Source organism: Sphaerodactylus townsendi, linkage group LG06 (assembly GCF_021028975.2).
Source record: "Sphaerodactylus townsendi isolate TG3544 linkage group LG06, MPM_Stown_v2.3, whole genome shotgun sequence".
Lineage (NCBI taxonomy): Eukaryota > Metazoa > Chordata > Lepidosauria > Squamata > Sphaerodactylidae > Sphaerodactylus > Sphaerodactylus townsendi.
In genome coordinates this window covers 41,846,349-41,861,338 of record NC_059430.1, presented here as the reverse complement: position 1 = coordinate 41,861,338, position 14,990 = coordinate 41,846,349, and the positions used below count along the sequence as shown (strand labels likewise).

Below are 14,990 nucleotides of genomic sequence, written 5' to 3'. Positions count from 1 at the left end.
CTTTCTGCTTGCATCCAATCTTGTTAATGTAGAAGTATATCAGCGTTGTTACTACTACATACAGTTCCCACTAGCAAGACCTTTTTTCAGGCTAACTCTCTCCCCACCCCCATCTCTGCACAAAGCACAGTTCATTGAACAGTCAACAATACTACCACACACAAAGATTTCAATACTTCTGTATTAAAGTGCAATCCAAAAATATTACAAACAGAGCTAAATATTATATTGTGGAAAACAGTAAGCATCTTGGAATCCAGTTAAAAGCTTTTATTAGAAAAAAGTTCCTTCCATATCTTTTCCACTGAGTAATGTGCTCAGTTGCTAGAGAGGGAAACTGATACTAGTGTGTTGAGCTCTTGTTAAAAAATGCAATCCTAATCTGCTCGAGGAAGAATTCCCCAATACCCACCCTTCCATCAAAAGGAACAAGAGTTCTCTTCAGAACTAGCAGTGCAACCTTATGGAGAGTTACATCTAAACCCGTTGATTTCAACAGGCTTAAACTAGAGTAACAAGCCCTAGGATTGTACTGTAAATAAGTTTCAGACTGCTTTCAGCGATAGCTTGGCTAGGAAAGGCATTCTAAACAGGTTTCCAGAAAGCAGCATGAGGCTAAAAAAAATCACAGTTCTTGCTTTCCTCACTGAAAAGGTTAGTTTGTTCGTCCAATACCGCCCCTTATATAGCTGTCCTGCATTGCATAACATGGAAAGTTCATACAACACCCCCCCTCCCCCAATAATACTTATAGTTACATTCATGCCTCAACCTGCACAAAGGCTAAGCTGGAGAAATGGCTTTAGTATTCATCTCTGACAAGACAGCTTCCTGCTAAACACATTTATCTCTGATATACTGACTGCTACTGTATACAAAGGAATGCTGAACAAGGATGGGAACAATTTCCAGAAGACTTTCTGTATGGCTCCCAACTGCAGGATGCTGGAGGTTATTCTACATCAGGGCTGTCTAACTCTGGCGCTTCAGATGTTCATGGACTACAATTCCCATCAGACCCTGCTGCCAATTGGCCATGCCAGCAGGGGCTGATGAGAATTGTAGTCCATGAACATCTGAAGTGCCAGAGTTGGACACCCCGTTCAACATTGTTCACTTAATTACGTTTTGTTTTGTTCCGTTCCCTAGGCTACTGGTTTCCTAATGCTGCCACTTTGGTTCTAATTCACATATATAGATTTTCTACCTGCCAGAAATTGGCTTCATTTAATTTGAAACCTGTTACTATGTCCCACCTTCTGCAAAAGATAGAATACATTTGAAATCTACAGTCATAACAAAAGCAACTGAGAATTCAAGTGCATGCGTACATCTCAATACTTCTACTCCTTTACAATGAGAATTTAAAGAGCAAAAAGAAAATTTTTACTGCCTGTGTGATTGTCCACATGTAGTTGAAGATATTGTAAGAGTTACTAGCTAGTCTTCTGGTGTTTCCTTCCCCATCCCCAACGTTGTTGACCTTTTTTCTTCACATCATGGCAGGCTTACCCTAAAGGCTGCCATGCCATTTAGCCAATAAGGACACAAGCCTCCAACATTTACTGGAGTCCCTCTCATGCATTAAACTGCACAGATTAAAATTTTAACACGCCACACTGATGCCAATGGGCATAAGACTTCTTTGTACTTGCACTAGTGTATCAGTCTAAAAGTATTTTGCTTCACACAAAGAGATCCAATTTTCATTCCTACATATATGATTTGTCTTCCTTTGCAGTGTGGGTAATTCACCTCTCCTTCAAACTAAAAGGCTAAAATAGTCACAGCACTTCTATCCTGGCCCCAGGAGAAAATCCAAATAGTCAGGAAAATGTTACTGTCACTGCTGTTTTGTATTGCCATGACAAGAATTTAAGAGCTGCTGATGTTAAATCGCCCAACATTGCTTATGTTATTGACACTGGATGATCTAGTAACAGAGAGCCAGAGGTGGCGGCAAAGATGTCTTCAAGGGCAAGAAAACACAAGGGAGGATACTGCTTGGCTCCTGCTAGTTGTTTTTTTTCTCATCAGGTGGAGAATAAGGAGGTGGCTGATCCTAAAAAGGAAAACAAAACAAAACTGCATTATTCAATGCACTCATTTCAGGTGGCGTCTCTCATTTTAGGCCAGCATACTTGAGGCTAGCCTGTTTTCATTCTGTTATTTTATGTCACTTATTTATTAGAATTAATATCCTGTCCCTCCTCTTCTGGGTTCGGGCCGGCATAAAACAATTATTTACAAAGCCCTGACTGCTGTTTAGTAAAGTTATTTTTGTGCAATGTCCTTTGTGATAGCTCCCTATTATGCTCCAAGATGGACAGGACAGATCAAAATGAGAGTTCTGGTTCCATAAAGTATTGCACAGCCCAATCCAGAGGCGGTGCAGGGCGATTGACATGCCACCTCACTACCTCCAGAGTGCTTTCCGACAGCATGGGGAAGCAGAAAAACAACAAAATCTCCTCACAGCTGAAAAGACCTCCATAGGACTTCATGGATTTATATCATCCAAAAGAGTAAGCAGGAGCCCAGGGTCATGACACATCCAGAGGCAAAGCCAGGGTGGAAGCTGACATATGTCGGCTCCACCCCCCAGCCAGGCCTCCAGAATGCCCCCACTATGCCAGTAGGGCTGGCAGTAGTGTGGGGGCACTGGGAGGGTCCCAGCTTGCCCCTCCTGGATTCCATCCCAAACTTCCCCTTCACAGAATCCTTACCATAGGCATGTAGACATTATGGGGATTGGCAGGGTTATAATATGCACTAGAAGTTCCCGATGTTGCTTTATTGCCACCTACAAAGGGAAGAATCAGGAAAAACTGGTTCAATAAATATGTAAATAGTAGAGATTATTTGTAACCATAAACATAATGGATAAGAAAACAAGAGTAGATTCCTGCATTCTCTGCAGGAAAGCAACACAGAGTGCATAGCACTATCAGCAGTTTGATTTTCACATGTATTGAACTGTAGCGATTTGAAGGGCCAAGAATGAGAAACCCCACAATGATCACATCAAGATGCATGCCAACAAAGATGGAGGAATGCACACACCCAGCACCCAGCACAATCTTTCTCCAAGATTAGATAGCTGCATGGACTTCAGCCAAAGTGTGCATTCTTGTTAACAAGTGTTATGTGATTCAAAGTTTCTGAGACTGTGACCAGTCTTTCAGAGGCTTCCCTCCAAATCAGATATAGTTTTACATGTGAAGCTTCTTAGGTCAGACCACTGGTCCACCTAGCTCCAAATTGTCTATTCAGACCAGCAGTGGCTCTCCAGAGCCTTGGGTAGAGAAGAGTTATGTTCAATGCCTGCTACTTTGAAATATTTTAACTGAGAATGCCACGTGCAAAGTATCTGCTCCAGTACTGAACTATACCCCTGCCTTTCACTGCTAGAGTAACCTGCTTCCTTGGCTATCAGGAACAAGGGGCTTCTTTGCTGTAAAACATATCTGAAGAAATCAAAAGACTGCTTGTGGACAGACCCCACATCACATACATCCACAGGAGTTCCAAAAATAAGGAATAAGTATTCCCCTCCCTCTTCAAGTCACATTCCACTTCTTATTGAATGTTAGCTGAAGACAGCACAAAATGTCATTTTAAATGCAGATATCTTCCAAATAGTCGGAAACATGTTAAAACAGAATTGCTTATTTCTCAACAGCTTTACTGTTTATGCCTCTTCAACTTAGAATTTCTTATTCAAAAACTAGGAAATTGTATCTACGCAAAACATGATCTTAATTCTGAACAAAAAAAAAGCCCTCAATATCAGTCTTACCTGGCATTCCAGGTTCTACCCAGGTTGTAGGGGCTGAAGGAGATGAAGGTCCTGCATGATTTGGAGCTGAAGGCCCTGCAGCAGCAGAAGGGCCAGAATATGGGGGAGGAGGTGCCATATACATCCCACCAGGTGCTGGATACATACCTGAAGAAGGAATTTATTGAGTGCCACATCAGTCTGTAAACATGTCAAAGAACTATGCAGCTGGCAGGAATTCTGTATTAAATGTTATCCTTTTGCTCCCAGAGATAAGGCATATTTTCCTTGAGTTACTCATATATCTAGAGCTAGGAGACCAAAGATGCAAAGTCTATACCAGTTCTGTGATTGTTCCCACCAGCTTTATACCTTGTGCAAAATGAAGCATGCTGCACAGGTATAATGTGGGGAGTGTTGTGTGAATCAATGAAGACAAGTCTTTGTAACTGCCACTGGAACACTTTTTGCTCTGTCCTTAGAACATATTCAGGATGCAATTATGTGGTATGTTTTTTTTTTAAAAAGCAAATTTTAATCTGCTATTTAGTGAACTGCAGAAAATAGCAAAATGCTGAAAACAAACTTCTCATATTAGAAGAGTATCAAAGATTTTGACAGAGAATTAATGAAATTATTATTACTATTATTATTATTATTTTATTCATTATATTTCTATCCTGCCAACCCCAACTAAAGACAAGCTCAGTGCAGCTTACAAATTAAAACAGAACTAAAATTCTAATAAATTACATAATGTTAAAATTATATATACATCTCCAGATCGCTATGTCAACAAACCTAAAAATCTACACACACCACATCCCAATTTAATGTCCTTTTTGTAAAAAATTATTTCATGTGTGGGGAAGGAAATAGAGGGTAGCCCCATAAGAGTGCCAGTTGCTAGGCCCATATAGAATGAGTTACAGTAGTCCAGCCTGGAGGTGACCGTTGCATGGACCACTGTGGCCAAGTTGGCATGGGACAGGTAGGGGGCCAGCTGTTGTAAGTGATAAAAGGCCATTTTGGCCATATTTGTGACTTGGGCCTTCATCGATAAGGAGGACTCCAAGGTCACACCCAGGCTCTTGATACAGAAGGCAAGTGTTAAAGCCACTCCATCAAATTGTGGCAGCTGGGAACCCTTCATTGATGTCTCCTGCCACAGGACCTCCATCTTCAATAGATTAAGCTTCAGCTTGCTCTTTCTCAATTTTCCAGCCACAGCTACAGCCTCCAGACACTGTGCTAATATATTGGGGTGGCGGCCTGCTGGCCATCCATCAACAAAAAGCCTGGGTGTCATCCACATATTGATGACTGTCAAGCCCAAAGCTCCAAACCAGCTGGGCCAGGGAATGTTATAGATGTTAAACAACACTGAGGAGAGGATAGGCCCTTGTGGGACCCACAGTATGATGGGAGTCACTGGGATGTCCCCTCAAGTATTACATGCTGTCCAGAGTCCTGGAAAAATGAGGCCAGCCATTTCAAGGCTGTTACATGTAAAATACTTCAGAAAAGAATCAACAATTGGGATAACTGCTTGTACCTGAGAAAGTAAGTTGCAGTTTTCTCTAGTCTTGTAATCTAGCTTTATTGTATTGTGTTATTCATTATATAGTTTTATAGTACTATTTTGAACCCCTGTTTAACTTTCTAATTACATACTCTACCTTGAATCTCAGAAGGACTATAAAATACATGTTATTTGATAAATGTGAACAGAATAGAATATGCTGAAATTAGATTAAACTACATGACAATGTAAAACAATGAAGGGTTTATTACTGCTTGAATTAGGATACTGGAGGATAACAACTGTGTTTCTTTTATAACAAGCAGTCTTCTTTTCATGATTTGTATTTCTGTGAGTTTTATAATGAATTGTGAAAAAAATTCTTTTTCATTTATAGACATCATCTTCTATTAAGAATACTGAGTATTCTCTGTTACTAAACATGATGCTCTTCACAGAAGCAAAGTCATATAACTGTTCATATCTTAGATTTGGGTCAGCTGCCTCAGTCATTTACACTACAAGGAATGCTGTATGCATTCTTAGCTTAATCCAGCAGGGTTCCTCTTACGCACTTACACAATTTTGTACACTTTTACAGTAAATACTATAGAGGAGTATAATACCACCATTATCTGAGCAACACTATATGAGACTGCTAGAATCACTCACCCGGAGGAGGCGCATATGGATATCCCATAGGTTGTGGAGCAGGTCCATATCCATTCATCTGTGCATGCATATATGGGTATGGTCCAGCAGCAGGTGGTGGAGGAACATAAGCTGGTACATAACCTCCTGGGACAGAAGGAGCAGGGACATATCCCCCAGCAATATATGCAAATCCATAGCCAAAGTTCTGAACAGGTACTCCCCTGGAAGCTAAACAGAATATATTTAGAAAGCAAGATTTAGAGAAAAAATGATTTTCTGCATTCTGCAATACCACTATATTCATCATATTTGTCAGCCCAAATCCCAAAATGGATGCACAGACATCATAACTAGCATATCAATTATTGCTGATTCTAGCAATCCTTTCCCATTATGTTGGTAGATGTTTTTGCCAGTACTGAATTTACAAGATTGGAACTTGAGAATGGGGAAAAAATGTAAGCATAAAGTGGTGCAAATGCTGTTGCTATTGTAGGACTATTCACAGCACAGCTGCTGATGTCTGCCACTTAAACCAGGCAGCAGCAAACAAACAATTACCATCACTGGCCTGTCTGAACATAATTTGCCCAAATTCAATGGCACCTCCACTACAGAAGATCATCTTACCATCACTGGCCTGTCTGAACATAATTTGTCCAAATTCAATGGCACCTCCACTACAGAAGATCATCTTAAATGAAGCCTGCCCTTCCCAGCCACCTAAGGAAAAAACATAGACATCTGAATTATGAAAGGGTTTCAAGATAAAACCTGGACATTAATCTGCATGTTGCTTGGTAGGGAAAGCTGCTTACAGAGATGCTTCTTTTTTGAAACAGAAATTCAAAATGCTAAGGGGGTGTATGACGACTGAGGCTGAGATACTTGCACTTCGTCTGGAAAGACTTACAGCCCTATCCGCAGCCCAAGATGCTGGGAGGCTGCCCACTACAGCAACCACCCACTGCCTCCAGAGGGCTTTCAGGTGGCATGCAGAGCTGGGAAAAACAATACGGGACACCTGCGACTCCCTCTGTAAACGTCCTGGTCCACTGCCATCCAATTGGACACCAACACAGCTCCACTGCCATCCAATTGGACACCAACACAGCTCCTAACACCAGCCACCCTTCCAGGTCAGGCACTGGTGAAGTTCATGGCACCTGCCTGTCAACCAGGTTACCCAATCCGCCAAAACATCTGAGCCATCCCGCCCCCCTCCCCTCCCCTCCCCTCGGATGGGGCTGCTAGATGGGAACCTAAGGCCAAAACCAGGTGTTCCTTACTCTTTAAAAAATTTAACTGAAGTCTGAAACTAACTACAACGTGGACAAAATAATTAACTTTATTTCAGCATGAAGTCTCTGTGACTGTCATAAAATTCTTAACTTAACTGCAAGTTTTTTTAAAAAAACAAACAAACAGCTTCTCCTCCCTCTGAATCAAAACTATCAGCAGTGTAGAAACAAAATTTGGGGGGACAATCCTCATGATGCTTATTTTATAGCAGCCCCACTAACAGACAGCATTTGAGAGCCAAGAGAGTACTGACAGACTATCAGGTCAACATGAGAGATTTGTTTTTTAAATACCAGCCAAAGCCTGGAGCAAAATCACAACTTTACAAGACGATGCTCTTTCCAATTCATTCTGCTATATATTCTCTATGGAATCTATTGGTCATAAGCAAGGGAAATGAAAAACTGAATAGGATTTATACATGCCTATTACAAACTCAACAAATTAACAAAAGTATTTCTTTGCATGAGCAGTAACAAACCTCCTGGTTCTGCTTCTACTACTCCTTTGATATAATTAGCAGAAAACACTGGCTGTTCAATAGAGCATCCTTTCATCAAAGTGAATGGCATCTGGAAGGACATCATTGGGTCCTTGCCCTTGGACAAAAAGATGACCTGCAAGAAAAAATACAAAGCAGCACCCCTGTCAAAGATCTCACCATGGATACGGACCTCATTAAGGGAAAGATGTTCTAGGACAGGTATTCAAGGTCCAGCCTGTAAAAGATTTACAAGCAGTCATCCAGGAAATTTCTGCAGATTGGGAAAGATTGCTATAATTCCTCCTCTATAAAACAATTCCAACAGCATTGCCCTCCTTTGCATGTGGAAGAAAAATTACAAGTTAGAAGTTAAAGGTGGGTATAAAGCCTGAAAATGCTGACAACTGTTAAGACCGAGCACTCAAGGTTTAAAGGGCATAGATTACAAGCACCAAACCCACCATTCCCCCCAAAAGAGAATACAGCTTGAATAAAACACATAACCCAGTAAAAGCATCCTCGGCTACCTGAACATATCAAACTAAAGCTGAATCTAGGAGCGCTCATTTCCTTCTTTAGAGGATGATCTCTTAACAGTGCCTGGGCAAAATTAATGGAATGTATAATTGAAGATGCAACTGGCCCAAGACTTACCCTGTAGGGGGTAAGAAACACCATTCCTTTCTTGGTGCCTTTGAAGATATCTGATTTGCTGGTCACATCAGAGAAGGTCAGTTCCACATCTTTACACTGCTTGGTAATACTTTAGAAGGATAACCAAACACAGATTGAAATTAGCATTTTTCAGTGCATACTGTACCAGCACTAATGGGTAAAAAGTCATTGTTACCATATGTGTCAATAAAAGAAATGCCAAAAACAGATAAAGCACTCCAATAAGAAGTATTAGCCTTCAGTCTCTAAGGTGGAAATACAGTCCCCGGAGCACTAATCTCTACAACTAACAAGAAACAGCTCCCATAGTAATTATTATTGACTGAAATTGTATCAAGAACTGTGTCTTCAATGGTGAAACCCAGTGGAAGCTAACTAAAGCCCTTTGCTTGTCCCCAGCCATGCCAGTGTACAGCTTCAGGCTGGCATGGCTCTATGGGGTGCCAGCTCTTCCTGATTGGGCATCACAGAGCCCCACACCACCAGCCTGCCTCCCAATTTGCCTTCCCTGCCAGTGTAAGTACCATTTTCACTGGCAGAGTGGGCAAACACATTGGTGTGGTTCCTTGCTGGTTCCAAGAGTTAATTCCGCCCCCCCCCGCCCCCCCGAGTTGGACCGTAAAACATCAAGGGTTACAGTCAAGTGTTCAGTGTATCTTAAAATAATTTAGGTATGTCTTCAGTGACTCTCAGACACACAGGTATTCAGAACATTCGTACACTGAAATGAGCCTGCAATCAGACACAGACTTAATTTTCTCCTATTTCTAAACATCCTTAACTACAAAGACTGCCAGAGATCAAAAATGCTAGATTCCACTGTGCATTTTTTCCAGAATTTGTAACTGCAATTTTAGTTCAGACAGTCTAGTAATTTTAAAAAGCTGGTTGTATCACATCTGTAAACTGCAAAAACTCCTGAATCCAGGGTTGTAGAAAACGCAGCACAAGAGGATAGCATTCTGCAACACTTCCCACATTTCCAATTTGATGTATATTGCAAAAATATCAGTTATCATAATCTCAGAAGATAATAAAGAAGATGCTGGTATGATACATTGTGAAAGAAACAACTAGGGCAGCTGATCAGTCCCACACTATGCAGCCCAAGTGAACTCTGAATCCTTAAAATATTACTGCCAGCCACTTGAAGAAGAAAAACAGCTGTTTATCCTTAGAAATATAGGCAATCTGATCGTCAATCCAGTCCCAAATCACCTGTATCCTGCCAATCCTGCCAGAGAGATACAACCATCTGCAGCTCACACCATCAGGAAAATCTGAGACCCAGCTCACACATGAAAAACAGTGCACGTGTGGCCATGGGAATAATATTGTCTTATTTATGGCAATATCATTCCTATATAATCAGGTTAATGTTCATCAATACTATTTTTTTAAATGCTGCAACCACACATGAGCTGCCAACTTCAAATATAGACAGTACTGAGAACCAAGCCAGACCATCCAACTTTTAATTAACTTTTGAGTTCTTTACAATAACCATGACAAAGGCTTTAATTTGACAAAGCTCACCACTCCTCTACAAATGAGGAACCTCCCTAACCGGAACCAGATGACATTTGGCTGATGGAAAAGTTCCAACTTCTCCTGTCTAGAATTCCCCACGCAAGACATGCAGTCTGGACTCTTCTGCCAGAGGCGAGCTGGCGGGATCGGTCTGCCAGAGAAACGTTAAGGAATGTATTCATCCTGCACTCCGCTCCCCACCCTCCTCTCCAGAAAATGACTTTCCCAGGGAGAAGGAGGGTGAGCGAGTGAGGAAGGACCCCACGTGCACTTATGTGACGCAGACAGAAAGGAGAAGACGTGGATTAGGGTCACGCCGAGCTAAAGAAGAAGCGCGTGTGAGTCACTGCTGAGAAGCACAGCCGCAACTCACAAATAGCTGCTCCGCTTCAAGAACGGAGAGGGGGATAAGAGCCGGCCAAGAAGAAAAGGGGCGACCAGCGGGGCATTCCCTCGGGCGCGTCACAATCCCCTTCTAGGAACGGGGTCCGGCGTGTTCTCAGCAGGTGACTTTGTTAGGGGCAACCCAAGGCTCACTAGACGAGCCGCCCTCGCCTACGCAAAGATAGACCCACAAGCGCTTGACGGCCCCTCCGGGAAGGCGGCGCGGGCCTGCCGGACCCAGTCCCCTCCCAAACCCCGTCCAGCCCTCCCCTCCGTTACCATTCCCCGTGGGGGAGCAGAACCCCGCCGCCCTCCGAGTGGTTCCTGTTCAGCGCCATCTTCGCAGCCAGTGACACCGACCGGGGCGGTCCCCTCTTCTCATTCTTCCCCACTTCCCGCGGAGCCGCCCCGCAGCGGCCGTGACGTCACGGCGCACTAGGCCGCCTCTTGACAGGGCGGGGCAAAGGGAAGGTTGGCCGCGAGGCGCGGCATGCCTTGTCACGTGAGGCCACAGAGCGTCAGATTGATCTCGGCGCTCCAAGCCCACGTGGCTGCATTTCAAGTTGGTGGCAGGTTTTGTTCCCCGTTATGCAACAGTGAAAATCTCATCGCTGCCTCGTCGAAATAGACCTTCTGGAAATCTTGTGTTCACCCTCGGCAAGAATATAATTATGCTATATTTATATTATTCATGGCCTCCCGGTCTCATTAGGACCCAAGGCGGATTACACCAAATGAGTACAGTCAAAAGTGCCGGTGTATTAGGAATCTGGGCCCCTCAACCTGTTAAACTTTGAATTGATAATATAGCAGCACGCACAAAACTGTTGTGTGCAGCAAAGTTCATCCAATCTCTGTATGTGCCAGAAACATAATTACTTGAAGCCCTTTTGTCTATTCAAACCAGAATAATAAACTCAGACTTGGAAGAGACCCCAAGGGCCATCGTCCAACCTCCTGCAATGCAGGAACACACAATCAAAGCACTCCCGACAGATGGCCATACAGCCTCTCTTTAAAAGCCTCCCAAGAAGGAAACTCCACCTCACGCTGAGATAGTGCATTCCGCTGTTGAACACCCTCACTGACAGGAAGTTTTTCCTGATGTTTAAATGGAATCTCTTTTCCTTCACCTTGAACCCTTTACTCCTGGTCCTAGTCTCTGGAGCAGCAGAAAACAAGCTTGCTCCCTCACCAAAATGACATCCCTTCAAATATCTAAACATGGCCATCATGTCACCTGTTAACCTTCTCTTCACCAAACTAAACATACCCTAAGTATCTCCTCATAGGGGCATGATTCCAGACCTTTTTACAATTTTGGTTGTCCTCCTCTGGACCTGTTCCTGCTTGTCAATATCCTTCTTGAATTGCAGTGCCCAGAATTCAAAACTAATGTACTTCATTTATAGCAGGGACTCCGTTTCTGGACAGGATGGGAAACTATATTTACTCCAATCTAGCCTAACTAGAATTGACTTGCGTCCTCTCCTTATGGTTGCAAGATGAAGAAGAGGTGTGTATGCAAGTGGAGGTGTCAGAAGAAGGAGGAAGGAAATTTCCCTGAGAGTAACACTACACTTCAATGGGTAGTGTCAGAGCAGTACCAAAAAGATGCCAGTGCCTTGACCTCTCTATCTCTGACTCTCTAGTCAGCTCTCCCTGTGAAGTCTGAGGTTAAGAGACAGCACAAAATCCTTCACTTCTGACAAACAGAATGGGACATCCAATAGGATTTGACTTGTAAAAATCTGGAAATCAACCAGAGGTGAAGCACAGCATAAATATTATCCTGACAAGTTAAACAAAAGCAAAAATTATGTGGGAACTTACTGACACCTACACAGGGACGTGGGTATAGATTTATTATGGGGGGGTTCGAGGGTGGGGCCACACCAACACCCGCCCCTAGGGCATGGCCACGCCTCCCCAAGCCCCGCCCCTGGCCTAGCGCTTATAAAAGCAGCTCTCCGAGGTCGGGGATGGCAGACTCCCCTGCCCTCCCCTGCCCCTCCCATCTGGGCAGAGGCATAGAGGGAAAATGGAGCCTGGTGCAAAATCTGAGTTTTGCACCCCCCGGGCAGCCACTGTGATGCTGGAATCCACCCACAAACAGCATCACTTTCAATGGTGTTTAAACTAGAGAGCCCAAATTCTCCTTTTAAATCCACCTTAAAGGGAGACTCTGGGGTCCCTAGTTAAACAACATTGAAAGTGATGCTGTTTTGCGGTGGATTATCCCCCACCCTGAAACAGCATCACTTTCAATGTGGCGTAGTGGTTAAGAGTAGGTGCATTCTAATCTGGAGGAACCGGGTTTGATTCCCTGCTCTGCCACTTGGGCTGTGGAGGCTTATCTGGGGAATTCAGACTAGCCTGTGGACTCCCACACATGCCAGCTGGGTGACCTTGGGCTAGTCACAGCTTTTCGGAGCTCTCTCAGCCCCACCCACCTCACAGGGTGTTTGTTGTGAGGGAGCAAGGGCAAGGAGATTGTAAGCCCCTTTGAGTCTCCTGCAGGAGAGAAAGGGGGGATGTAAATCCAAATTCTTCTTCTAAACTGAGGACCTCAGATTCTCCATTTAAATCCATGCTGAAGGGGATGGATTTAAAAGGAGAATCTGGGGAAATTTGGGGGGTGCCTGCTGTCAGGGATGCAATTGTTAAGCTAGAAGCACCAAACTTTCAGGGTATCTTTAGGAGTCTTTCCTAATGATACCACCCAGGTTTGGTGAAGTTTGGTTCAGGGGGTCCAAAGTTATGGACCCTCAAAGGTTTAGCCCCCATCTCCTATTAGCTCCCATTGGAAACAATGGGGGATGGGGGCACCCCCTTTGGGAGTCCATAGCTTTGGACTCCCTGGACCAAACTTCATAAAACCTGGGTGGTATCAATAAGAGACTCTCCTGATAGTACATCTCAGGTTTGGTGAAGTTTGGTTCAGGATGTCCAAAGTTATGGACCCTCAAAGGTGTAGCCTTCATCTTCTATTAGCTCCCATTGAAAACAATGGAGGATGGGGCACTCCCTAACTGTTTACAGTGGTGTAGAATATAGTCCCCCGCCCTTTTGCCCCAAGCTTCTTTAATGCAGCCCTTTTTCTTGTGCAAAAAGCCCACTTGAATGATGCAGTTTTGCATAGTTTGCAGAATGCCTAGAGGTTGGGAGTGTTCTTGACCTTTTCAGGCAGATAATTCCATAATGGGGGGTGGGGTGGAGGGCAACAGACAATGCGCATGTATGGGCAGTTGTTGATTTTGCTCATTTACTGGTTGGCACCTGCAGAATACCCTGCTCAGATGAGCAAAGCTGTTGCAGTGAACCATAGAGGGAGGGACAAGCCCACAGATATGAGGGACCAAGACCATGGGCTGCAGTATGTAAGTAATATGCATGTACAGTACATTACCATAGTCTAAGTCTCCAGATTGTCCATATCCAGGTGGGCCATCTGAACTAGACCAAGTTGGCAGAAGGCGTTTTTTGCAACTATGTTAATTTGTTTCTCCAACAATATCATTGAATCCAGTTGCTTAGTTGTGAAATGTGACTGAGATCCTAACCTCCCTTTTCTGTCACAAAAGAGAGGGAGGGCAGCAGTCACCTATTCTTCCACTCACTGCAGCCCTCACTTTTAACTCCATGCTGTTCCTGTGGCCCAACTATAGTAATAAACCATTCAGTCTGCAGGCACAATTCAAAAGAATCTGAAAAAATGTAGAGAAAAATGCTTTGGCTTGGAGATGATGCGCAAGAAACAGAGCTACGCTAACAGTAGCACTAGCACATTCTCATCCAGTGTCACAGCAACCCCTCTGTGAATATGATTGGTGAAGTTCCACTTTGATTGCTATCCTAAGCATTATCTGAGCACAACTAGGGACTTTTCAAGCTGGAAAAGACACTACCTATGACTGCAGAGCAATATTGTTTGACACATTGACTGCAAAAATAGTTGAAAATGCTAACTCTGACTAAATGAAGGACTAATAAAAAAGAAATGGAACAACTGACCAAATAAAGTAACAGACCATTTGTTCAAATAACACTTTATTTAATCAGACAACAGAACACAATAGAAAGGTAAGTCTACTGACATTTACATCACTGGTATATGTCTGTCATTTTTTTCTCAGGGCTAGAAAGATAACAAAGAGGACTTCAATAGGATACTTTCATGAGCTGGAGCTATCAGGAGAATCTAGGCTTCATTCATTCCTTCGTGCTTACATATCTTGCTCTAAATTACCTTACAATAATCTACTGGTGTGCCCATGAATCTTATTCCAAGACGAGTCTAGATTTCCAAAATGCTTGAGTACATTTTGATATGCACAATGACAATGTGGAACTTACAGAAACTACAAGAGGATTCTACGCATACTTTCCCAATTGGCACCTTTTGCCTCTGTTTATGGCCTTTTGTCCTGTATTGTCATACAGATCCATGTGTAACACCAAAGACCAAAAAAAAAAAAAAAGGAAAACCAAAATATTGCTCAGGGGCATTACCCTTCTCACATCTTATCACATTGTTGGCACTGTATACTTGTTGTAATACCAATAATCCAACAGAGCGTTGATTGGTCAGTTAGGAGTTAATGTTGGGGGAGACTGGAATGGAGAGTAAGCATCAGAATAGTGCATTCCCCTGGTGGCTG

General features: G+C 43.2%; 1 protein-coding gene across 1 annotated transcript; it reads right to left on the bottom strand.

The window, feature by feature from the left end:
* Positions 1–163: 163 nt before the first annotated feature.
* WBP2NL (WBP2 N-terminal like) lies at positions 164–10,767 on the bottom strand. The gene is made up of 8 exons (XM_048499692.1): positions 10,609–10,767; positions 8,395–8,503; positions 7,738–7,873; positions 6,585–6,677; positions 5,973–6,182; positions 3,800–3,946; positions 2,727–2,803; positions 164–2,062 (listed from the first exon to the last, which is right to left on the bottom strand). The coding sequence occupies exons 1-8, from the start codon at positions 10,665–10,667 to the stop codon at positions 2,015–2,017; spliced, it is 879 nt and encodes a 292-aa protein (XP_048355649.1). The 5' UTR covers positions 10,668–10,767; the 3' UTR covers positions 164–2,014.
* Between the last annotated feature and the right edge of the window lie 4,223 nt (positions 10,768–14,990).

Coding starts and splice junctions, on each gene's coding strand:
- WBP2NL (XM_048499692.1), bottom strand. CDS start 10,667: ATGGCGCTGAACAGGAACCACTCGGAGGGCGGCGGGGTTCTGCTCCCC. Junction 6,678..7,737: donor AGTAGAAGCAGAACCAGGAG/GTTTGTTACTGC, acceptor TTTTTTCCTTAG/GTGGCTGGGAAGGGCAGGCT. Junction 3,947..5,972: donor TCCATATGCGCCTCCTCCGG/GTGAGTGATTCT, acceptor TTCCTTCTTCAG/GTATGTATCCAGCACCTGGT.